At 52.8% G+C, this 24,562-nt stretch overlaps 1 protein-coding gene across 1 annotated transcript in view; it reads right to left on the bottom strand.

Moving 5' to 3' along the window:
* Positions 1 to 23,718, bottom strand: part of ARHGAP23 (Rho GTPase activating protein 23) — a gene marked incomplete at both ends in the record, with an annotated part of 87,624 nt that extends 63,906 nt beyond the window's left edge. Inside the window, one exon of the mRNA XM_080714050.1 lies at positions 23,656 to 23,718. Within this exon, the coding sequence (XP_080570176.1) occupies positions 23,656 to 23,718 (63 nt within the window). The remainder of the gene's footprint in view (positions 1 to 23,655) is intronic.
* Between the last annotated feature and the right edge of the window lie 844 nt (positions 23,719 to 24,562).

Genomic DNA, 24,562 nt, shown 5'->3' with positions numbered 1-24,562 from the left:
CTCAAACCTACGATCTTCCTGGCTCAGACACCCAAGTACTAGGATTACAGGCCCGCGCCACCGCGCTGGGCAGCCATTCCCATGAGTTTCACCAGCACCTCCCACCACCAGTGTCAGGCCGTTCAGGCTCCCGTTGTGCTGATTCTCCCAAGAGAGAGAAATCCCCTGGAGTTTTTCCTTTATAGCAGTAGCTGGACCTGGCAAGCCCAGAGCCCTGGCTTGTATACGCTTTGGAAGCGGGGAAAGGATGGGTGACATGAGACCCCGGGATGAGGCCGCTCATACCTTATTGCCACGCAGGGAACATGGCATAGGTGCCAGGCTGGCAGCGGGAGGGCTGGTGCCCGCCTCAGGGGCGCCGAGGGAGGGGAGACCAAAGAGCAGCCTCTTTGCTTATGGTGGGAAATGAGCATTTGTAGAAGAGGGTGAGCCCGGAGCCAGCCACAAAGTAAACACAGGGCCACGGCTCTGCAACCGCAGGCCAGCGTGGGACAGAGCCCTTCCTGGACCCTCTCTGCCCCAGTTTACTCCACCCAGAGTTCCTGGACAGCCCCGGCCCTCCATACATCCATCCCAGCCTCTGAGGCAGTTCCCACCCACACTCCTGACAGTAAGGGCTTTGGCTCCACATCAATCTAGAGTCTCCTGCAGGGCATGGCTTGTGTCTTTCCTGTGGATTGGAGACTGCTCCCAGGGCATGGCCTCAGTCTCCTCTATTAGATCTGACAGGCCCCTAAGGATAATAATGGCTGTTTGATTTTCAGAAATGAATTTGTTTGCCAGACACAGTGATTCGTGCCTGTGATCCCAGCAATGAGGTCGGCTGAGGCAGGAGGATACAAAGTGCAAGCCCAAGCCAGAGGTCGTGGCATATGCCTATAATCCCAGTACTTGGGAGGCTGAGACAGGAGGGTCGCAGGTTCGAGGTCAGCCTAGTGAGAATCTCAGTAAGCAATAGACCAAGACGTCATTTCAAAGTGAAAAATTAAGCTGGGTGTGGTGGTATACATTTGTAATCCCCCTACTTGGGAGGCTGAGACGGGAGGATCAAAGGTTTGTGGCCAGCCTCAGCTACTTAGTGAGGCCCTTTGCAACTCAGTGAGACCCTGTTTCAAAATAAAGAATGAAAAAAAAAAAAAAAGGAATGGGGTGTAGCTCAGAGGTAGAATGCCCCTGGATTTCATCCCTAGTACCGCAAAAAAAAAAAAAAAAAAAAATCAGGCTGGGAGTGTAGCCCAGAAGTAGAAAGTCCCTGAGTTAATACCTTAGTAACACACACACACACACACACACACACACACACACACACACACACACAAGTGTGGTAGCACATGTCTGTAACCCCAGTACTTGGGAGGCTGAGACAGGAGAATCATAGGTTCTATGCCAGCCTCAGCTATTTAGTGAGGTCCTCTGCAACTTAGTGAGACCCTGTTTCAAAATAAAGAATTAAAAAATAGGGCTGAGGGTGTAGCTTGGAGGCAGAATGCCCCTGGGTTCAAAACCAAAAAAAAAAAAAAAAAGAGAGAGAGAGAGAGAGAGAGAGAGAGAGAAAAGGACAGGAAAATAATTGAAAAAATTGCAAATCCAGCCTGGACAACCTAGGGAGACCCTGTTTCAAAGTAAAAAATAAAAACAGGCTAAAGATGTAACTCAGTGCCCTGGCTTCAAGCCCTAGTACTGCAGAAAGAAAGAAAGGAAGGAAGGAAGGGAATAAATGGATTTGCTGACCTTGTCCAGGATAGGCTCTTAAAAAATTATTTGTAAACCGGACATGGTGGCACACGCGTGTAATCTCAGTACTTGGGAGCCTGAGACAGGAGGATCATAGGTTCTGGGCCAGCCTCAGCTATTGAGTGAGACGCTCCACAATTTAGTGAGACCCTGCTTCAAAATAAAGAAAAAAAATAGGGTTGGGGTGTAGCTTGGAGGTCAAATGCCCCTGGATTTAATCTCCAGTACCGCAAAAATAAATAAAAACAAAAATTAATTGTAGCCAGGCGTGGTGGCACACACTTGTAATCCCAATACTTGGGAAGTTCACAGGTTTGCAGTCAGCCTCAGCAACTTAGTGAGGTCCTCTGCAACTTTCAAAAACGAAAGACATGTTTCAAAAATGAAAGAATAAAATCAGGCTGGAGGTGTAGCTCAGAGGTAGAATGCCCCTGGGTTCCATCCCTAGTATCGCAAAATAAATAAATAAATAAATAAATAAATAAATAAATAAATATTTATGACGGTGAGGATATACAGAAATTGGAATCCTCCCATTTCTGCAAGTGGGAGTAGACCCTGGATCAGCTACTGTGGAAAACGGTATGGAGTTTCCAGAAAAAAGTAAACACAGAATTACCATAGGAGCCAGCAATTCCACTTGAGTATATACCAAAAAGAACTAAAAGCAAGAACTGACTGTGCACCCGTGTTCACAGCAGCATTGTTTACAATAGCCAAGAGCTGGGAGTGACCCAGGCATCCTCCTATGGGTGAGCAGATAAGCAAAACGTGGCATACACATAGAACAGAAACGTGGTGTGTCTATATGGTGGAATATTACTCAGGTTTAAAAAGAAACAAAACGCCCAGCTCCCTTTCCTTTCTTTGTTTCTTTATTTTTTTTCTGGTACAGTGGGAGGGGGCTCCTGGGGACTGAACCCAGAGGCAGTCTGCCTCTAAGCTACACTTCCAGCTACTTTTATTTTGTTATTTTGAAACAGGGTCTAACTAAATTACTGAGGTTGGCCATGAACCTGACCTACTGTCTCGGCCTTCAAATACTGGGACAAGCCTGTGACACCACACCTGGCTCCCTCATTCTTTTTTTTTTTTAATTTTTTTGCTGTACCGGGGATGGAACCCAGGGTCATTTTACCTCTGAGCAACACCCCCAACTCTATTTTTTATTCTTTATTTGGAAACAGGGTCTCACGGAGTTGCAAAGGGCCTCACTAAGTAGCTGAGGCTGTCTGCAAACCTGCATAATCCTCCTGTCTCAGCCTCCCAAATACTAGAATTAAAAGTGTGCGCTACCACGCCCGGCCCCTGCTTTCTGTAAGACAGGGTCTAGCTAAGTTGCCCAGGCTGGCCTAAACTTTCTTTTTTAAATTTTTTTTTTTTTTTTTTTTTTAGTACCAGGGATGGAACCCGGGGGCGTTGTACTGCCGAGCAACACCCCCTGGCCTATTTTTTAGTAATTTTATTTATTTTTTATTTTTATTTTATTTATTTATTTTGGTGGTACTGGGGTTTCTGGAAGTCCTTCTATCTCCAGGCTACACTCCCAGACCTATTTTTTATATTTTTATTTGGAAACAGGGTCTCTTAAGCCAGCGTGGCTGGCTTCGAACCTGCGTGATCCTCCTGTTTCTGCCTCCCAAGCTCGGGGATTACAACCATGCGCCACCACGCCCGGCTAGTCTTTTTATTTTTGAAACAGAGTCTCACTGCGTTACAAAGGGCCTTGCTAAATAGCTGAGGCTGTCCAAGAACCCCGATCCTCCTTTATCCACCTCCCGAATGCTAGGATTACAAGCGTGCAACACCACGCCTGGATCCCCAGCCCTAATTTTTATTCAGTATTTTGAAACAGGTTCTCACTGAGTTACAACGAGCCTCACTAAGAAGCTGAGGCTGTCGACGAACCGTGGTCCTCCTGTCTCAGTGTCCCAAGTGCTGGGATTACAAGCATGAGCCACCATGCCCTCCTCAAAAGTTTGGCCTCAAACTTTCAATCTCAGCCCTCCAAATACTGGGAATACAGGTGTGCACTACTGTGCCCACCTAGGAATGACATTCTGATACATGCTTCAGCATGGTTGATGAGCTTTGAAGACGCCATAGCAAATAAGCCAGACACAAAAGGATGTATTAAACTCTTCCACTTGCATGAGACACTTAAGACTCATAGAGACAGAAGGTAGAATGTTGGTTGCTGGGGACAAAGGGAAGGGAAAAGGTAAGATATTATTGTGTGCGTGGGAGGGATACTGGGGCTGAAGCTGGGTGCATTCTACCTTTAAAGTACACCCTCTGCCCTATCTTCTTTTTTTGTTTTGGTAGTACTGGGGATTGAACCCAAGGAATTCCACCTCTTCCTCTGAATTATACCTCCAGCACTAATATATACATATACATACATATATATATATATATATATATATATATATATATATATATAGTGTGTGTGTGTGTGTGTGTGTGTGTGTGTGTGTGTGTGTGTGGTACTGGGATAGAACCCAGGGCATTCTACCTCCGAGCTACACCATCAGCCCTATTTTTTATTCTTTTTTTTGAAACAGGGTCTCACTAGCCGGGCGTGGTGGCGCACGCTTGTAATCCCGGCATTCGGGAGGCTGAGACCTGGAGGATCACGGTTCGTGGACAGCCTCAGCTACTTAGTGAGGCCCTCTGCAACTCAGTGAGACCCGGTTTTAAAATAAAGAATAAAAAATAGGGCAGGGGGTGTAGCTCAGAGGTCAAATGCCCCTAGGTTCCATCCCCAGACCCGCAAAAAAAAAAAAAAAAAAAAAAAAAAAAGAAACAGGGTCTCACTGAGTTGCTGCAAAGGGCCTTACTAAGTAGCTGATGCTATCCTGGAACCATGATCCTCCTATCTCAGCCTCCCAAATGCTGGGATTATAAGAATGCTCCATCACGCCCAGCCTTATTTTTTAATACTTTGAAACAGGGTCTCACTAAGTTACAGAAGCCCTTACTAAGTTGCTGAGGCTGTCCACAAATCTGTCTCAGCCTCCCAAGTACTGGGATTACTGGCATTTGCCACCGTGACGCACAACTACAGCCCTATTTTTATTATTTTTATTATTTTTTTATTTTTTGTGGGTCTAGGGATGGAACTCAGGGGCATTCCACCTCTGAGCTATACCCCCTGCCCTATTTTTTATTCTTTATTTTGAAACCAGGTCTCACTGAGTTGCAAAGTAGCTAAGGTTGGCCGGGAACCGCGATCCTCTGGTCTCAGCCTCCCGAATGCTGGGATTACAAACGCGCGCCACCACGCCTGGCTCTATTTTTATTTTTATTTTGAATACAGTCTTGCTGAGTTGCTAAGTCTCGCTAAGTTGTGGAAACTGGTCTCAAACCAGTGATCCTCCTATCTCTGCCTCCCAGGTACTGGGATTACAGGTGTGTATCACTGTGCCCGCCTGGGAGTTATTATTTCATGGCTTATAGATTTTCAGTTTGGGAAGATGAAAAAGTTCTAGAGCTGGATGGTGGTGCTGTTTGTGCAACATGAAGATATTTAATGCATTGAACAATATACTTAAAATGAGTCAAAAATATGTTGAGGAGACAGCTCAGTGTCAGAGCACTTGCCTAGCATACACGAAGCCCTGGGTTAAATTCTCAGCACTCTTTGAAAAAAAAACTGGGGGGATGGTTAATTTTACATCATATATATTTTGCCACAATAAAGGCCTGGCAAGCCAAGTACGTTGATACATGCCTATAATCCCAGTACTTAGGAGACTAAAAAAGGAGGAGCACAGGTTAGAGCAGCCTTGGCAATTTATCAAAACCCTCAACAACTTTGTGAGACCCTATTTCAAAATAAAAAGGGTTGGGGATGTATCTCAGAGGTAGAATGTCTCTAGGTCTAATCTCTAGTATCAAATAAGTAAATAAGTTATGTTAAAGAGCTAGACATGTGACTTAGTGGTAGAGAGCTCTCCTAGAATGTAAGAAGTCCTGGATTTGATCTCCAGAACACACACACACACACACACACACACACACACACACACACACACACGAGTCAGAACTCAAAGAAATAAAGTTGTTGAAAGATGGAACGAATGCACAGGTTTCCCCTGGCACCCAGGAGCAGGCTCTCCCCACAGAGAGGCCAGGATAGCTACGCACGGCCTGGAGGACCTATCCCTCCCTCCCTCAGTCCACCCCTTCTCACAATCCCCATTGTCATCTTTGAGCCCAAAGATGTCTAGCGTAGTGTGCTGGTGCACACCTGTATTCCCAGGACTTGGGAGGCTGCGACAGGGGTATTGCAGATTTGAAGTCAGTCTTGACAACTTCAAGAGACTCTCAACGCCTTAGTGAGAGCCTGTTTAGAATAAAAAATAAAATAGGAGCCGGGCGTGGTGGCGCACGCTTGTAATCCCAGCATTCGGGAGGCTGAGACCTGGAGGATCACGGTTCGCGGACAGCCTCAGCTACTTAGTGAGGCCTTCTGCAACTCAGTGAGACCCGGTTTCAAAATAAAGAATAAAAAATAGGGCAGGGGGTGTAGCTCAGAGGTCAAATGCCCCTGGGTTCCATCCCCAGACCCGCAAAAAAAAAAAAAAAAAAAAAAAAATAGGGCTGGGGTGTAGCTGGGAGGTAGAACAACCCTGTGTTTCATCCCCAGTCGCATGCACACACACCCCCCCAACACACACAGGAAGTCAGGCTACCAGGGACGACTAAACCCAGCGCAGCACACAGGGGTTCCCTCTTGTTGGTGATGGCCTCCCAGTCATCAGGCTGGATCCATGATACACAAACTCCTTGGGCTGCCACACACAGAGATGGCCAGAGTATGGAAGTGTTTCCTTGGCAGGAGCCTGGCTCAGCCTGGCTCAGGGCTCCTGCCCTGAGACCTCAGTGAGCACACATGTGTGTTCCAATCTCCCACGAACTTACACACCACCACCACCCATACAGGTGTGCCCACAGAGACCGGTCCCTGTCCTTGCAAACGCCTAGAAAACTGTCCAAACGCACAGGGCCGCAGGTGCGAGGCCGCAGAGCCCCCTGCTGGCCCAGCTCTGGCACGCAGCCTCACCACCCTCCCCGGGGAGAACCACAAACAGGGTGCGGGGGTGGTACTGGGGGTGGAACCCAGGGGCTTTTCTACTTCCGGACTATACTCCCAGACCTATTTTATACTTTATTTGGGAACAGGGTCTTACTAAGTTGCTGAGAGCCTTACTAAGTAGCTGAGGCTGGCTTTGAACCTACGCAATCCTCCTGTCTCAGCCTCTAAGCACTGGGATCACAAGCATGCGCCACCACACCTGGCTACCCCCAACCCTTATTTTTTAATTTTGAAAAAGGGTCTAAGTTTCTGAGGCTGGCCTCGAAACTGTGATTGTCCTATCTCAGCCTCCCAAGTACTGGGATTACAGGTGTGTGCCACCATGCTCTGTTGGCAAAAGCCACTCACTGGACTAGAGCCATAGGTTCTCAAAGTAGGGGATACCACTCCCAAGAAGAGGGACTGGAATGAAATACAGATACATAAGAGAACACAAATTTGTCACTGAATCTTCCTGTTTACTCAGAAAAGGTAGATTTCCGGGGGGAAGCTGAGTAATTTTTTTTATTTTTCTGAAAAGGGGGCAGTAAGCCAGATGTGGTGGCACACGCTTGTAAACCCAGCATTTGGGAGGCTGAGACTGGAGGATCCTGGTTCGCCAACAGCCTCAGCTTCTTAGTGAGGCCCTCTGCAACTCAGTGAGACCCCGTTTCAAAATAAAGAATAAAAAAAAAATAGGGCTGGGGGTGTAGCTCGGAGGTAGAATGCCCCTGGGTTGCATCCCCAGTACCACAAAAGGAGGGGGGCAGTAAGCCAAATAAGTTTGGGAACCTCTGGACTAGAATGAGCTAGGGACAGTCACTCCTGGAGGCAGAGGAATGCTTCCAATGACTTCTCTGACGTCACCACGTCCATTCCCTGGGTGGACGGCTCATCGCAGAGGCAACTGGGAACTCTGCGTGTGAATCACCCTATGCCCCCCCCCCCCGAGTCCTTCCTGTTGTCTGCCCACCTGGGTAGAGACAACAGGTGCACCCACTGGTTTCTTTCAGCAGAGAGCTCCGTCCTAGTCAGGCTGAGACCACATCCCCTCCCAGGACAGGTTTCAGCAGGTCCCGAAAGTGTCCCCCAGGGCACCCGGGCTCCCTGCTGGGAGAGGCTCTGGGCCCCACCCCTGAAACCACCCACCCCCTCACTCACGCTAGCCCTGCCCAGCCTGCCCGGGATACCTCTGCATTCCCTTTGCACGTGGCCCCATCTTTGAGCTGAACCTCCCCGTGATCCAGGTTGAGATGCCGCAGAAGCAGCTGGAGGGGCGGAGGGCACGGTGGCTCTGCAGAGACAGGCAGCCCGTCCTGGGCACTGGCCCACGAGAGCTGGGGCAGCTGCTCGGCTGCTCACAGCCTTCCACCTAGACCCTCGCCCTCACCAGTCTTCCTGGCCCACACCCGGGGCCCTGGTAAGAGGCAGGATACTCGGGCGCTGGTGCCAACAGGACCTGGCTAACAGAAGCTCCTAGAGCCAGGGGTGACCCCACCCAGGCCAGAGTGAGGTAAGAATGCTGGGCCCACCCACAGGGGCTCAGCAGGGTGGGGGCCCGCGGCTGGTGAGGGGGCCACTGTCCCTGCCTCGCTTGGTACCGGCTCTGGGCCTTTTCTGGTGATGTGACCTTCAGATCACCACTCAAGTTCACACTGGTTTTCTTCTTTGTTGAACTATAAAAGGATGGTAGGGAGAATAGCCTGGCAAGGTTACCAGGAATGAATGCAGTCTAAGAACCCATAAATGGGAGGCACCCCCACCCTCCGTCCCACCATTGGGTGGGCTCCCCAGTGTCTCCAGGCCCACCGCTCTGCTCCAGCCCGCAGTCCAGACTGATTGCTCCAGTATTGTGACCCCTGCAGGACACACCTTCTGCCTCTGCATCCACCGGCCCCAGTCACCCCTGCCTCCTTCAGGCTCCTGCGAGGACAAGGCAGCCTTCCAGCCTTCCAGCCGCGGGGCCTTTGCACATGCTGTTTCTGGTATGCTGTTCTCTCCTCACTCCCTCCCTGCCTCAGCAGCCCACACCCTAATTAACTCCTGCCCACCCTGGCAGAGAAAATGTCACTTCCTCAGACACTCCTCCTCTGGCCTCAGACCCGGTCAGGTGCAGGCACACCCTCTTGCTGGTGTTTACGCATACTTTATTTGTATATGTCAATATATATGTATATACATACACACATATATATATTCCCCCCACCCCTGGTGCTGTGGATTAAACCTGGGCCTCATACATTGCTAGGTAACCTCTCTACCACTGCCCTATATTCCCAGCCCCTTGTATAAAAAAAATAAATAAAATTAAAAAGCTTTTAAAATCCGGAGCCAGGGACTAAGTTGCCCAGGCTAGCCTTGGGCATTCCATCCTCCTGCCTCAGTCTCCCAAGGAGCTGGGATTACAGGCATGCACCACCATGCCCAGCAGTTTATATATTTACAAGACTATTTTGACCAGTCGTCCCCCCTCAGCTGCGTGTCCCCTCAGAACCATATCTGATTTGTTGGGGACCCAGCAGGGGGCTGGGGTGGGTGCTGGTCATACTGTTTCTGAACCCGGGGTACATTCGGCTCTGCAGAGTGGAGGGGAGCCCCGGGCACCCTGCAGGGTGCAGTGATGCAGGGGCTGCCTCGCCCTGTGTCCATGTGTATGAGCCCCTTCCTTCCTGGGCAGGAATCAAGTCCAGAGGTAGAGGTTCTGGAAGAACCTCTTGTGAGGTCGGCTGCGTCTCACCCAGCCTGGCTCGCTACAGCCGCTGCAGCCACCTCAGGAGCTCTCCAAGGGCCTCACGGGGCCTCCAGCACCGCCAGGCCCCTGTCCTGAGATTCAGCGCCACATCCCTCTCCCTGGACTGTGGAACTTGCCTCTCCCTGCCCTGTCTCTCCTTGACTGCGCCCAGCTCCCGGTTCTCGGCCTGCAGCTCCTGAGCAGCTAGCTACCCTAACTCGCAAGCTGAGGAGCGTGCTGGGGGTACCACAGCGAGGTCAGCTTGGAGCCGGCCTGGCCCAGGCCCGGGGCGCCTCGTCCTACCCCCGTGGCTACCAGTGCCTCCCCCTAGGTGGGGCTCTAAGGCGCCTCCAGTGCCGTAAAGAGGCGGCTGGGAAATCAGACTTGGGGATGACTGGCTGAGAGGAGAAAGGTGGGAGAGGAGGTGGGGGAGGAGGGGAGAAGGAGAGAGGGGAGTTCGGGAGGGAGGCCTGGCCGGCCAGACAGGAGAAACGCCAAGTATGCGAAGTACGCGGCCCCTGAGCTATGAATAGTGCGGCCAGGCTGGCAGCCCAGGCCGCCCCTCCCGAGCCCCCACCCCCCCACCCCACCCTTCCCAGGGCCGGGGCGCCGGAGAAGGCTGAGCAGTGGGCGCGAGGGGCGTGTCCATGCAAATTAGATGCAAATAAAGAGCCGCGGGCATCGCCAATTGGCAGATCCCTGCCAGCCTGGGAACCCGAGCAGGACCAGCACTCCACAAAAGGCAGCGGCCAGCCCTTAGCCGGCGGCCGCGCCCACACCTCCGAGGCTGAGATTCCAAGCCCTGGAGCTGGCTTCTGGTCCTCCCAGGCTGGCATCCCGGGTGCAGCATGGCCGCTGGGCTCCGCTTCCCCCACCCGGCACCTGGGCGGCCTCGCCCTGGGAGTTCACAGGGCTCACGCACAGCTGGGCACCCGGGAAACGACAGCTGCCCCAGTTCCCCGCCAGGCTCCTTCCTTCCCTCCCCTCGACAGTGACCACAGTAGTACACAGACAGCGTGGTGGGAGGACCCAGCCCGCGGGAACAGGTTACTCCACAACTTAGTGAGACCCTCTTTCAAAATAAAGAATAAAATAGGGCTGGGGATGTAGCTCAGAGGCAGAATGCCCCTGGGCTCAATCCTTAGTACTGCAAAAAAAAAAAAAAAAATAGAGCCTGGCTCCCCTGCCTTTCATTCTGGGGGCGGCAGTGGGGGAGCGTGACACACTAGGGAAAGGAGTCAAAGAATCCGAGGGTCTAGAGGGGTCTTGAGAGCTGAGAGGACAGAGGGGGAGGCACAGGGTCAAGGCCGGTGTGCAAGAACCTATCAAGACCCTGGGGCTTTTTGTTTTGTGTGTGATACCTTCAAGCTACATACCCAGCCTGATTTTACTTCTTATTTAGAAGTAAAGGTTTTACTTTTTATTTAGTAACAAGGCTAGCCAGGCGTGGTGGCCCACGCTTGTAATCCCAGCATTTGGGAGGCAGAGACTGATGGATCGCCGTTCACGGACAGGCTCAGATATTTAAGTGAGGCCCTCCATAACTTAGTGAGACCCTTTTTCAAAATAAAGAATAAGAAATAGGGCAGGGGGTGTAGCTTGGAGGTCGAATGCCCCTGGGTTCCATCCTCAGACCCGCAAAAGAAAGAAAGAAAGAAAGAAAGAAAGAAAGAAAGAAAGAAAGAAAGAAAGAAAGAAAGAAAGAAAGAAAGGCTCCCTGGATTGATGTGAGTCTCACTACTTGCTGAGGCTGTCCTCAAACCTGCGATCCTCCTGTCTCAGCATCCCAAGTACAGGAATTTCAGACATGTGCTACCACACCTGGCCCCTACATTTTTTTTTTTTTTTTTTTTTTTTTGGTGGTACTGGGGTTCCTGGAAGCCCTTTTACCTCTGGGCTACACTCCCAGACCTATTTTTTATATTTTTATTTGGAAACAGGGTCTCTTAAGCCAGCGCGGCTGGCTTCGAACGTGCGTGATCCTCCTGTCTCCGCCTCCCAAGCGCAGGGATTACAACCGTGCGCCACCACGCCCGGCCTGGCCCCTACTTTTTAATTTTGAAATGGGGTCTCACTAAATTGCAGAGAGCTAAATTGCAGAGGGCCTCGCTAAATTACCATGGCTGGCTGTGAACCTGTGATCCTCCTCTCCTGTCTCAGCCTTCCAAGTACTAAGATTATAGATGTCTACCAGCATACCCAGCTGAGAGACCCTGTTACAAAATAAAATTTAAAAAGGGCTGGCGGTGTAGCTCAGTGGTAGAACACTGCATTCAACACACACACACACACACACACACACACACACACACACACACACACAGAGTCCAGGACTCAAGTTTCAATTTTATGGCCCTGGTAAAGTACTTTCTTTCTCTAAGCTTCAGTCTCCTCAGCTGCAAAAGGGTTCTTTGAGAGGATTCAGTGTTGAATGCTGGGCACATAAGAGTTGCTCAATAAATCTTAGATGAGCTGGGACTGGTGGCGCACACTTATAATCCCAGTATTTAGGAGGCTGAGACAGGAGGATCACCGGTTCAAAGCCAGCCTCAGCTACTTAGTGAGACCCTGCGCAACTTAGTGAGACCCTGTTTCAAAATAATTAAAGGGCCGAGCGTGGTGGCGCACGCTTGTAATCCCTGCACTTGGGAGGCGGAGACAGGAGGATCGCACAGGTTTGAAGCCAGCCACGTGCGCTGGCTTAAGAGATCCTGTTTCCGAATAAAAAAGTATAAAAATAGGTCTGGGAGTGTAGCCCGGAGGTAGAAGGGTTTCCAGGAACCCCAGTACCACCAAAATAAATAAATAAATAAAAATAAAGAATTTAAAAATAGGGCAGGGGGTGTAGCTCGGATGTCAAATTACCCTGGGTTTCATCCCCAGACCCGCAAAAAGCATACACACACACATACACACACACACACACACACACACACACACACACACAATAATAAAATTATTAAAAATAGGACTGAGGGTGTAATTTGGAGGTGTAATTCCATCACAGTACCAAAAGAAAAAAAAAAACTTAAGTTAGCAATCCACAAAGGATTTTTCAAAGGGTTTTAAAATTAATAAAAGCAGCTCCTGCCAGGCATGGTGGTGCGTGCTTGAACCCAGTGGCATTTTACCTCTGAGCTACATTCCCACCCTATTTATTTATTTATTTATTTATTTGTACTGGAATTGAACCCAGGGGTATTCTACCTTTGGGCTACATCCCCAGACCTCTTTCATTTTTTAGTTTGAAACAGGTTCTAAGTTACTGTGGGCCTCACTAACTTGCTGAGGCTTGGCCACGAATCTGTGATCCTCCTATTTCAGCCTCCCAAATATTGGGATTATCAGCATATGCCACCATGCTCAGCTACTATTTATTATTATTACTTTTTCTTTTTGCGGTACTAGGGATGGAACCCAGGGGCATTCTACCCCCGAGCTACACCCTAGTCCTATTATCTTTATTCTTTATTTTGAAGCAGGGTCTCACTGAGTTGCAAAGGGCCTCACTCTGTAGCTGAGGCTGTTCATGAACCGCGATCCTCCTGTCTCAGCTTCCCAAATGCTGGTATTACAAGCATGGGCCACCATGCCCGGCTTATTTACTTTTTTTTTTTTTTTTTTTGGTGGTACTGGGGGTGGAACCCAGAGGCTTTCTACCTCCGGGCTATACTCCCAGACCTTTTTTTTTTAATATTTTATTTGGAAACAGGGTCTCACTAAGTTGCTGAGAGCCTCACTAAGCAGCTGAGGCTGACTTCGAACCCGTGCGATCCTCCTGTCTCAGCCTCCCAAATGCTGGGATTACAAGCATGTGCCACCACGCCCGGCTAACCTAGGGGAGTTCTATCCCTGAGCTATAGTCCCAAACCTTTTATTTTGATGCAGGGTCTAGTTAAGTTGGCCAGGCTGGCCTTGAACTTGTGATCTTCCTATCTCAACCTCTTGAGTCTCTGGGATTACAGGCCTGCTCCACTACCACACCCAGCAGGAGCTCAGTCAGTTCTTGTGTCTGTAAATACAAGCTCACCTCTTTATTTTTGGTACTGAGATTGAATTTAGACGCATTAAAACGCTGAACTACGCCCCCAGCCCTATTTTATTTTTATATTGAAACAGGTCTCACTAAGTTGCTGACAGCCTCACTAAATTGTTTGTTTGTTTTTTGTGAGCCCAGGAGCATTCTACCTCCAAACTACACCCCAAGCCCTATTTTTCATTCTTTGTTTTGAAACAGGGTCTCACTAATTTGTGAAGGGCTTACTAAGTAGCCGAGGCTGGTGTAGAATATGTGATCCTCCTGTCTCAGCCTCCCAGCTACTGGGATTACAAGCGTGTGCCTCCATGCCCAGCTGTCTCACTAAGTTTTTGAACCTGGCTTCAAACCTTCGATCTTCTGTCTCAGCCTCCCAAGTACTGGGATTACATGTGTGCAAAAGGTATTTTCTAAAGAATTCTTAACTTGGGCTGGAAGTATAGCTCAGAGGCAGAGCCCTTGCCTGCAGGTGCAAGGCCCTGGGTCTGATCTCCAGAACCACAGGAGGAGAAAGTCTTCAAATTAAAGTTAAATTTGGAAAGAGGAGATGAGAGAAAGGAGATTAATTATATCACCAAGTGTATTTTGTTTGTTTGATTGTTTGTGGTACTGCGGAGTGAACCCAGGAGCATTCTACCTTCAAGCTACACCCCCAGCCTCATTTATTTATTTATTTATTTATTTTGGTACTGGGGACTGGCCTCACTAAGTAGCTGAGGCTGTCTGCGAACCGCACTCCTCCTGTCTCAGCCTCCCAAAAGCTGGGATTACAAGCGTGTGCCACCACTCCTGGCTCCACTAAGTGTTTGCTTGCTTGCTTGTTGCAGTACTGGGTATTGAACCCAGGGGCATTCTACCTGTGAACTACATCCCCCAGTCTGATTTTTTATTTTTTATTCTGAAACAGGGTCTCACTAAGTTGTGGAGGGCCTCACTAAGTAGCTGAGGCTGGCTTTGAACCTGAGATCCTCCTGTCTCAGCCTCCCAAGTACTGGAATTACAGTACCGGGAGCCACCATGCCCGGCCCTCCAAGTGGCTTTTAACCAACACCTACAGCAATTCAACCCAGTGACTGTGCTTCCATCTTAAACTCCGGCTAGCACCTTTGTGACCTCATTCACATGCAGAGGGCATCACCGGGAGCACACCAGCCTGCATCTACAGCACTGTGACTGTCTCCCCAACAGGATGGGGATTTTTTTTACATAAATATTTTGGGAAGGGGGGATGCAGGGAGCAGTCTGAACTTGTAGGCAGCCAAGAACAGATCTCACGAGACATGGTTATAAAATCTCAGAGGAGACTTTTGGTCTGGCTTTTGGGCAATAAGAAAAACAGCCTAGAAACCCCTTGAGGGCAGGGCTGGATCTTACTCACCCAGGTACCAGGAGCCAGAGAGTGTCTGGATCAGGAGGGCATTTGAGTAATGGCCACCCACGGGTGAAGGCTGGTTTGCTCTAAGACCTGGCCCACCACCTGGTTCTCCCAGCCCAGCCCTTGAGCTTCCCGCACTGCCCCTGGCTGAAATGAGGGGGATCCAGGCGTGGTGGTGCACATCTGTAATCCCACTACTTGGGAGGCTGAGACAGGAGGATCACAGGTTCGACACCAGCCTCAGCTTCTTAGTAAGAACTTGTTTCAAAATAAAAAAGATAAAAATAGAGCTTGGGGAATAGCTCGGAGTAGAATGCCTTGGGTTCAATCCCTAGTTACCAGGAAAAAGAAGGAGGAGGAGGAGGAGGAGGAGGAGGAGGAGGAGGAGGAGGAAGAAAAGGAGGAGGAGGAGGAGGAGGAGGAGGAGGAGGAGGAGGAGGAGGAGGAGGAAGAGGAGGAAAATAAATGAGGGAAAGAAAGAACAGCAGGAACACTTTACGGGGGAATGCTAGCAGGGAATGCTAGCATCCCCAGGCCACCCCTGAGAACCATGGGGGAGGAAAAGCCCCCAGGGGGAAGGAAAGGGTTTTCTCCCAAACTCCCTGGCAGCCCCAGCCTCAGGTGGCCCCATTTCCTGCATCCTCCCGCCTCGAGCTCTGGGCTCAACCTCAGCTGCCCAGCACCCTCCCCAGGTGCAGCAGGCCAGGCTTCATTAGAGCTAATGAGGGCTCAGCTCTGCAGATACCAGCGCGAGATACCAAGAGCAGGAGAGTGGCCCACGGCCCCCAAGCAAGCTGCAGTCCTCAGCTCCCCTCCCCTCTTGGGGAGGGACCAGGCCCATGAAAGGGAGATTAGATTCTACCCGAGAACAGTCGTGCATCACTTAATGACAGGGATATGTCCTGAGAAGTGCACCCCTGGGTGATTCCATCACCGTGGGAACATCAGCCTGTCCTTGCACAGACCCAGGCAGCCCAGACCTCTCTTGGGACAGCCAATACATAAGTGGCCCACTGAAACGTCCTTAGGCAGGCAGCGCAGGACTCTACAGAGAGTGTCCTGATGGGAGGACGTGTGGGGGTGTGAATTAGGAAACAGAGCCAGGGTGGAGCAGGGACCTCACCTGGGCTGCCGAGGACTCTCCTGTCCGCTGCTCAGCTGTCCCTGGACTCTGGGAACCCATCGACACAAACCCGCCCCCCCCACTCATGCAGTCAGAGCAGAGGGGCTTGCCCATCTGCCCCCCAGCCCCCCTGCCTGTCCCTTCTCCTCTCCTGTCCCATCCCCTTGGCCTATCTTGTCTCTAGGTCTGTTCCCCGAGGAGCAAATGAGCTGGGGAAGAGGCAGCCTTTGGTATTCCTCCACCGGAAACATAAAAGGGGTGCCCTCTCTGCTCTGCTGCTCTCCTTCCTCCTCCTCCTCTGTGAATAATATCGTTCCTCCCCCTTAGGAATGGGTGGACTGTGGTAGGGTCTCCGTTCAGCCACCCCTCTCAGCCTTCCAGGGGCTCCGAGGACCAGGAAAAGCCCGGATAGCCCAGACCCCCACCCTGTCCCACAGGCTCCTAGGCCGTGTGCCCACCATCCCTGAGCTGCTCTCTGCCGCCGCAGGTATTAACGATGAAGCCACAGCTGCTGTTAGGCACATCAGACAGATCAGGCCGATGGAAACCAGGCCGAGGGCCAAGATGGACTCTGCCCTCCCTACACTGACCCCCACTGGGCACCAGGGCCCCTGGGGGCTGCCCTCCTATGTGCTCCCACAGCTGGCCACATTCCTCCAGCCCACAGGCCGGCCTCCTACCCACCCCACGGAGCCCAGCGCTGCTGCTCTGTCGTCCTTTTGCCTTGCCCAGTCTGTCTCTCCTTCCAGGGACTCGGCCTGAGCTTTGAAAGGGTCACTTCAAAGAGGACCTGCCTGTGAGGGCCCAGCCAGACCCAGGGCCGGCTCCTCAGCCAGATTCCCGGCAGCTGGAGACAAGGGCTCCACTGTTCCCCGACCCCCAGACGCCCCCAAATGCACTGGGCATGAGAAGGCTTTCTTTCCCCAGTTCCGTTTGCAGGCCCGGGATCCTTGCCACGGGGAGCTGCCCTGGCCCCTCCCCCGGGAGAGGCTGGCAAGGGGAAACAGGGAACTCCTGGTTTCCCACCCCACCAGTGTGCACCCAAATCCCACAGCCACGCGACATTTGATGAAGCGGTCCTGGGACCAACTTCAGGACCAGCAGCCAGCCCCGGCTCCTCCCTGCCCCTCACCACCGAGGCTGATCTTGAACCTGTGATCCTCCTGTCTCAGCTTCCCAAGTACTGGGAATATAGGCCAGCACCACCATGCCCAGCTTCGTGTCATTTCTTTTTCTTTTTTGTACTGGGGGTGGAACTCAGGGGCCTTCTACCTCCGGGCTATACTCCCAGACCTATTTTATGCTTTATTTGAAAACAGGGTCTCACTAAGTTGCTGAGAGACTCACTAAGTAGCTGAGGCTGGCTTCGAACCTGTGTGTTCCTCCTCTCTCAGATTCCCAAGCGCTGGGATTACAAGCGTGCGCCACCACGCCTGGCTTTAATGTCATTTCTTTTTTTTTTTTCTTTTTTTTTTTGTGTGGTACTGGGGATGGAACTCAGGGGCATTCTACCTCCAAGCGACACCCCATCACTTTATTTTTTTTATTTTTTATTTGGAAACAGGGTCTCTTAAGCCAGAGAGGCTGGCTTCAAACCTGCGCACTCCTCCTGTCTCCACCTCCCAAGCGCAGGGATTACAAGCGTGCGCCACCACGCCCGGCGTCCAATCCCTAATTTTTATTCTTTATTTTGAAACAGGATCTCACTAAATAGCTGAGGCTGTCTTTGATCCGCAATCCTCCAGTCTCAGCCTCCCAAATGCTGGGATTACAAGCGTGCGCCACCACGCCCGGCTTTCACGTCATTTTCTTAATAATTCTGAGAGATTATTTCAGGGATAAGAAAACCGAGACTAATCCACGGGTGGTAGTACATGCCGGTAATCCCAGCTAGGGAGGAGATTGAAATCGGAAGTTTGAGGCCAGCCCGGGCAATTTACCAGTCCTTGTCCTGGGCAAAAAAAAAAAAACAAAAAAAAAACAGTCCTTGTTTCAAAATAAAAAATGAAAAGGGCTGAGGTTATAGCTCAGAACAGGAAGAAGAAAGGACCAACCAACCTGGACTAAAGCAATTCTGTCATCCCAGGCCACAAAGTGAAAAGGGCAGAGGTGAAATCTGAATGTCACTCAGCAGGCCGAGGGCGAGGCTGTACTCTCAACAGGGTGCCCAGGCCTCCGCCAGGCCCAGGCCGCTCCTCTGCCCTGGCGTCCTGGCCAGCTCCCCACCAGCCTTTCTCAGCAGATGAAGCATGGCCTGGGAGCGGGGACCCACTAATGTTAATTCAAGCTGGTGAAGGGAGAGAAGAGAACCAACAGGTGGCCGGCACAGGCACGGAAGGGTTGGAGGAGAGTGGAGATGCCTCTGGGTCCCAGGTTTAGGACTGAAGCTGGTTGGATAACATCCCCTTTTGTAAGAGTCAAAGTATTGATGGTTAATGGGCTGTGTGTGTGTGTGTGTGTGTGTGTGTGTGTGTGTGTGTGTGTCTCAGTGGTTAAGCGCTTGCCTAGCATGTGCAAGGCCCCAAGTTGGATCCCCAGCACCACAAAATTTAGTAAGGAGGCGGGGCGTGGTGGCACATGCCTGTGATCCCAGTACTTGGGAGGCTGAGACAGGAGGATCGCAGGTTTGCAGCCAGCCTCAGTAGCTTAGTGAAACCCTCTGTAACTTAGTGAGACCCTGTTTCCAAATAAAAATAAAATAGGATCGGGAGTGTCTCTCAGAGGCAGAATGTCCGTGGGTTCAATCCCTGATACCATAAATAAATCATTCATATTGGCCCTGCCCCAAACCTGACTCAAGCCTCTCTCCCATTGGGCAAGGTCAGAGCCTTCCATCTCAAGGCCAGAGAGCTAAAAAAAAAAAACAAAAAAAAAAAAAACAAACAAACTGGGCTCTGTGATCCAACCTGTAGTCTTTTTCCATTTGTCCATTCCTCGGCACTGTCCCCTCCTACTCTTGGGGGAGGGGAAGGGGGAAGGAATGAGAGAGAGGAGCCAGGAGATTGGGGGAGCCCACAGGCGCCTCTTACAAATCCCGGAGAGCAGTGGGGAGGGGTGATGCGCCCTGACAGGGTTCTGAGCATGCGCCAGCTCTCCCTCCCTCGCTGGGTTTGGCTCGGGCGCTCTGGTGGCAAAAATAGCGGCACCTTCAGGCGGCCTTCCCAAGATATCCCAGCCCCACCCACTTCCCCGCGGTTTTGATCCACACTGGCCCAGCATTAATGAATTCAGTCAGTCAGCCTGTCAACAAACACTTTTGAGTACTGGCAGGGTGCCAGGCTCTGTGGATGACAAGACAAACATGACCCACCCACCCCGTGCCCGGGCCGCTGGGAACGCTGTAAAGAGCGCGGTCAACTCCTCGGCTCTGCCCCTGTGCGTTCTGTGACCTTAGGAAGCCATATCTCTGCTACGGTTTTTCATCATCCAGTGGGGCGCTGCTAACGGGTCTCCTGAGCGGTGAGCGGTAAGCACTACGCACACAGCACAGCTGCTTTTTTTTTTTTTTTTTTTTTTCCTGTCCTCAAGTAACCATGTAGAAGCCGGGTGTGGTGGTGCACGCTTCTAATCCCAGTACTTGGGAGGCTGAGACAGGAGGATCACAGCTTCAAGGCCAGCTACTTACTTAGTGAGGCTCTCAGCAACTTAGTGAGACCCTGTTTCTAAATAAAATATAAAACAGATCTGGGCATGTAGCCTAGAGGTAGAAAACCCCATGGGTTCCATCTCCAGTACCACAAAAAATAATAACAATAACCATGTAGGTAGGTGGACCACCACAATGCCAGGGGAAGAGCTGGGCTGAGCCCCCGGGAGGCGGGGAGGGGCTACTCCCTGGCTTGTGCATTGCAAACATTGATGGAGAACCGCTCGGTGCCAGGCGCTGCACTGGTCACTGGGGACACAGAGATGAACAGGACACATTGTCCACTCATCCCTGCCCCCCTCCCTCTCAGGCCCCAGTCTCAGAACCTGGCACTGAGGCGGCACCAAGAACAGAACGATGGAGGGAGAGGCATGGCCTGGGACTTGGGGGTCAGAGGACAGGGGTCTTTGTCTGCCACTCACAAGCTGAGGGACAAGGGCGCTCTCTGGCACCACTTTTCCCATGGTAGCATGGGGTTATTGGACAAGATGGCCCCCTGGTCCTGACCACTTTGACAGGTGATGAATATACCCCACCCCAAAGGGCTTTAAACTTGTCCCAGTATCCAGTCCCAAGGCCACCTTGGCCTGAGAGTCCACTGAGGCAGGGGGAAAGGAGATGCCCGCCTGACACAGACTGGCACTGCCCTGCTCACCAGCTGGCACGATTTCATAAGAAACAGGGGGCCTGGATCTAAGGGCGGGTTGTTTGAAGAGGATGGGGGTGTCGGGGAGAGGCAGCGCCAGCTCCCACAGGCCCTATTCATGGCTCTCTCCCGGGAGGGCGAGAGTGCGGGATAATTAAAACCGGGCTTTGTCCAAATCCCTGACCAAGCCAATACCTCACCTCTGAACCCCTGCGGCCAACAGAGCGGGGCTGATGCGTCTTTGAAAGGACAGTGCCAGTGACCAGAGGCGGGCCCAAGGGCAGCGGGCAGGCAGGCCAGCTGCAGGGGAAGCAAGCTGCCTCACCAGCGGCCGGGGAGTGATAGCCGAGGCTTTGTCCCCCTGAGGACAGGCAGAAGGACAAGTGACCAGGCTCCAATCCAGTGGCAGAGTTTGGTTTTGTGGTACTGGGAATTGAACCCAAGGATGTTCAACCCCCTCAAGCTACATCCCTAGTCCATTTTTATTATTTATTTATTTGTGGGTTTTTTTTTTTTTTGGTGCTACTGGGGGTGGAACCCAGAGGCTTTCTACCTCCGGGCTATACTCCCAGACCTTTTTTATATTTTATTTAGAAACAGGGTCTCACTAAGTTGCTGAAAGCCTCACTAAGTAGCTGAGGCTGGCTTTGAACCTGTGTGATCCTCCTGTCTCAGCCTCCCAAGGGCGGGGATTACAAGTGTGAGCCACCATGCCCGGCTTATTTATTTGTTTATTTATTGTGGTACTAGGGATTGAACCCAGGGACATTCTACCTCCAAGCTACACCCCCAGCCCTATTTTTTTTTTTTATTCTTTATTTTGAAACAGGGTCTCACTAATTTACAGAGGGCCTCACTAAGTAGCTGAGGCTGGCGTGAACCTGCGATCCTGCTGTCTCAGCCTCCCAAGTACTGGGATTACAAAGCGTGGGCCACCACATCCAGCTTATTTTTTGTTTTTGAAAACGGGTCTCCCTTAGGTTACTAAGAGTCTTGCTACACAGCTAAGGCTGGTTTTGGACCTGCAATCCTCCTGTCTCAGCCTCCCAAGTACAGGCATGCACCACCACCCCTAGTACAACAGGTTGACGTGCTTGCAGGCCATGTCCAAGGCAGACCCAGAGGCAGAGTGGGAAGGACAGCAAGACGAAGCCGGTCCTGAGAAGCCAGCAGTAACTCGACTCACTAGCAATGCAACCTGGGCTGAGCTGTTAGCACTCTGGGCCTCTATGTCATTACCTGTAAATGGGGATAATAATGGTATCTACCTCAAGGTTGTATTGTGAGGATTAAATGGAGTAATCTGTGTAAGTCCTGGCCCAGAGTAATTGCTATCCGTGTCTTAGCTATCAGCTATTAAAACAACTCCTCTTCCTTTAAAACACATTGTTTTCTTCCCCGGGCAGTAATGTATATGCTCACTTGAGTATACCTGCACACCCAATGAATCTCTTTGGATTTCTGTACTGAAATCCAACATCACAGGAATCTACCTGGGCCACTGCACTGGCAAACCCACCTGCAGTGATGTAACTTATTCCAGTCTCCAGCTTTGGAGTCTTTTACTTACACACAAGGAAGACCTTCCAAGTATTCCTGCACCTGGGAGTGAAGCAATCCACTGCCCACTCCTGCACGGCCCTGCTCTGCAACCAGTGCCCTCCCCATCCCTGGATGCCAACAATGCCACCAGTGCCACATCCCTTCATCATGAGTTCAGGCCTGAGGCGGTGGCACAGAAGGCCCCACTCGGGCTGCCCAACACCAGGCCTGCGCCAGGTTCCGTGCCCCTCCGCTCGTGCTGGGACCCACCCGAGCCTGCCCATCCCTTGTGGCATCCCAGCCTCTTTTCTAGTAATTTTCCTCTCCACACCTCATCTTGTGCCCTGACTACCATCAGGAAATGGAGGCCCTTGGATCCAGCTTGAATACAGGGGATCTCCTGATCTCATTCCCCAGGAGGGGGCATTCTCGGTCTCCCTGGGGCGGCCCCCACCTCACGGTGGGCAAGAGGAAGAAACAGCCAGGACTGGGGGCCTGTAGGCCAGGGTCGGAGGCAAAATGATCAGTTATGTAATCAAGATTCAAACGGCATGCCCACGAGCACATCTCAGCCAAAGCTGGCCACTTTTGAGAATGGGCCTGTTGCCCTGGCAGGGGGAGGGAACCATTTAGGATCAAAAGCCATCCTCCCCCAGCCAGGCCACCGGGTGGGGGCAGAGATGTGAGGGGATAGAGATGACGGAGGTGTTGTGGTGGGGGGAGAATCTGAGGGACTCATGCTTAATGACCTCCACCCCCGCCCCCTGTCCATCCTGAATTTCAAGTTTATAATTAGGAAACATACTCTGGCCGGAGGGAGGCGAGGAGAGATGCAAGCAGAGAGAACTGAGGACATACAGCTCCAGAAAGCACAACAGTCACAAGAGTCCTGAGAAGCCCCAGCTCCTGGGGCCAGTGGTGTAGGGGGGCTGGAGAGGGGTGTGCCAAGCCCTCAGCACCCCCAAAAGAGGAAGGGGCCTCGCTCAGCCCAGGCTGGGACCCAATCTGGACCGCAGGGAACTTCTTTCCCGGTCCCAAGAAAACTGCCCACCTGACTGTTCTCAGCCCTTCATCTGGGGACACGGTGGGGGTGTTAGGGGGCCTCTGAAGGACTGGCACCCAGGCCCAGAGGTGGGGGCTGGTCCTGGCGTGCGGATGGGGGCCGCAGGCCCCTGCCGGCCCCTCCCCAGCCTCAGCAGCTGGCAGATGAAAGAGCCCAAGCAAAGCAGCCCAGCGCTGAGTAATGCCCCTGGCACCCCGCGCCCAGACCCGCCCACAGCCAGCAGGAGGGGCAGAGAGGAGCGCAGCCGGCTGCAGGGCCGGGGGTCGCGGGCCACGACTCTTTCCCGGCACCCAGGGGGGCGGCGGACCCGAGCCTGGCAGCCCGGGGCGGCACGGCTCCGCGGGGCCACTGAGTGGCGTGGGGAGGGGGTGTCCGGCCGCGGTGGCCGAGGACGTCCCGCCCGGGCACCCCTCCCCCACCGCTCCCCTCCAGCTGTGCCGGGGCCTCGCTAAAGGAAAACGAAAACTCGGGCAGAGGAAACGGCGGCGGGCGCCCCGCCTGAAAAACCCGGACAAAAGGCGCGGGCCTGCCGCCCCCGCTCCGGGCGGCCGGGGGCCGGGCACTGCCCGAGCCGGCGGCCCCTGCCCAGCGCCCTCCTTCGCGCCCCCGGCCCGCCGGTGCCCGCCAAAGGGGGCGCGGCGACCCCGGCCCCGCAGCCCGCCCCGCCGGGCGCCCTCACCTGGGGGGGCCGGGGCTCCGGGCGCGGCGGGATCCCGACCAGGCAGAAGGCGACTCCATTCATCGGGCGGCGGCGGCGGCTCTGCGGCCGGGGCGCTGCCGGGGGCGCGGGCCGGGACCCGGGGGCGGGGCCGGGCGGGGCCCTGGGGCCGCCCCGTCGCTCCTCCTCCCGGCCACCCGCGATCCCTCCCCACGGGGCGCACCCCCTCGTCTCCCAGGGCCGCCGAGGGGAGAGGGTCCTGAGGCTGAAGGACGCGCGGGACCCGGGCTAGAGACTGGACGCAGCCTGGCCCCGAGAGGTGCCGGCCTGCAGGGGACGGTCCAGATAGACGGCCACCCGGCCCGGAGGGAGGACAGGACGGTCCAGATAGACGGCCACCCGGCCCGGAGGGAGGACGGGCGCCGAACTCAGAACTAGCACAGGGAGAGGAGGGAGCGCAAGCCAGAGAAAAAGCCAGAGAGCGATGGGCTTGGAGACCCAGAAAGTGTGAGCGGCAGAGGCAGAGTCGGGGGAGGCCCTCGGAGGTAGCGATGAGGTCACCCCGTCTAGGGAGGGAAGGGGCACAGGCTCAGGAAGACTTCGCCAAAGCCCAGGTGCATGGGGGTGCCCTCAATCTAGGAAAGGCCTCCTCCCAGGCAGAGCCTCAGCCAGGACCCCACAGTGGAGGGCGCTGAAAGCTGGAAGAGGGGGTGGGCAGAAGCGCCAATCCTGCCAGCCTCGCCTACCAGGGACTTTGCTCTGCCCGGAGCAGCCAAGACCAGACCCAGGCCACAGGGTCCCCAAGACTCCCTTTCTGGACTCACTCCGAGCTGGGCCCACAGAGACACCCAGGCCTCAGCCGGCTTCTCATTTCCTGCGCCAGCAGGACCCCTCCAGCATCCCCCACCTTCCTTCCTTGTGCTGGAAC

This window comes from Muscardinus avellanarius (assembly GCF_963383645.1).
Source record: "Muscardinus avellanarius genome assembly, chromosome: 16".
Lineage (NCBI taxonomy): Eukaryota > Metazoa > Chordata > Mammalia > Rodentia > Gliridae > Muscardinus > Muscardinus avellanarius.
The sequence above is the reverse complement of the archived record's forward strand: the minus strand, read 5'-3'. Positions and strand labels throughout refer to the sequence as shown.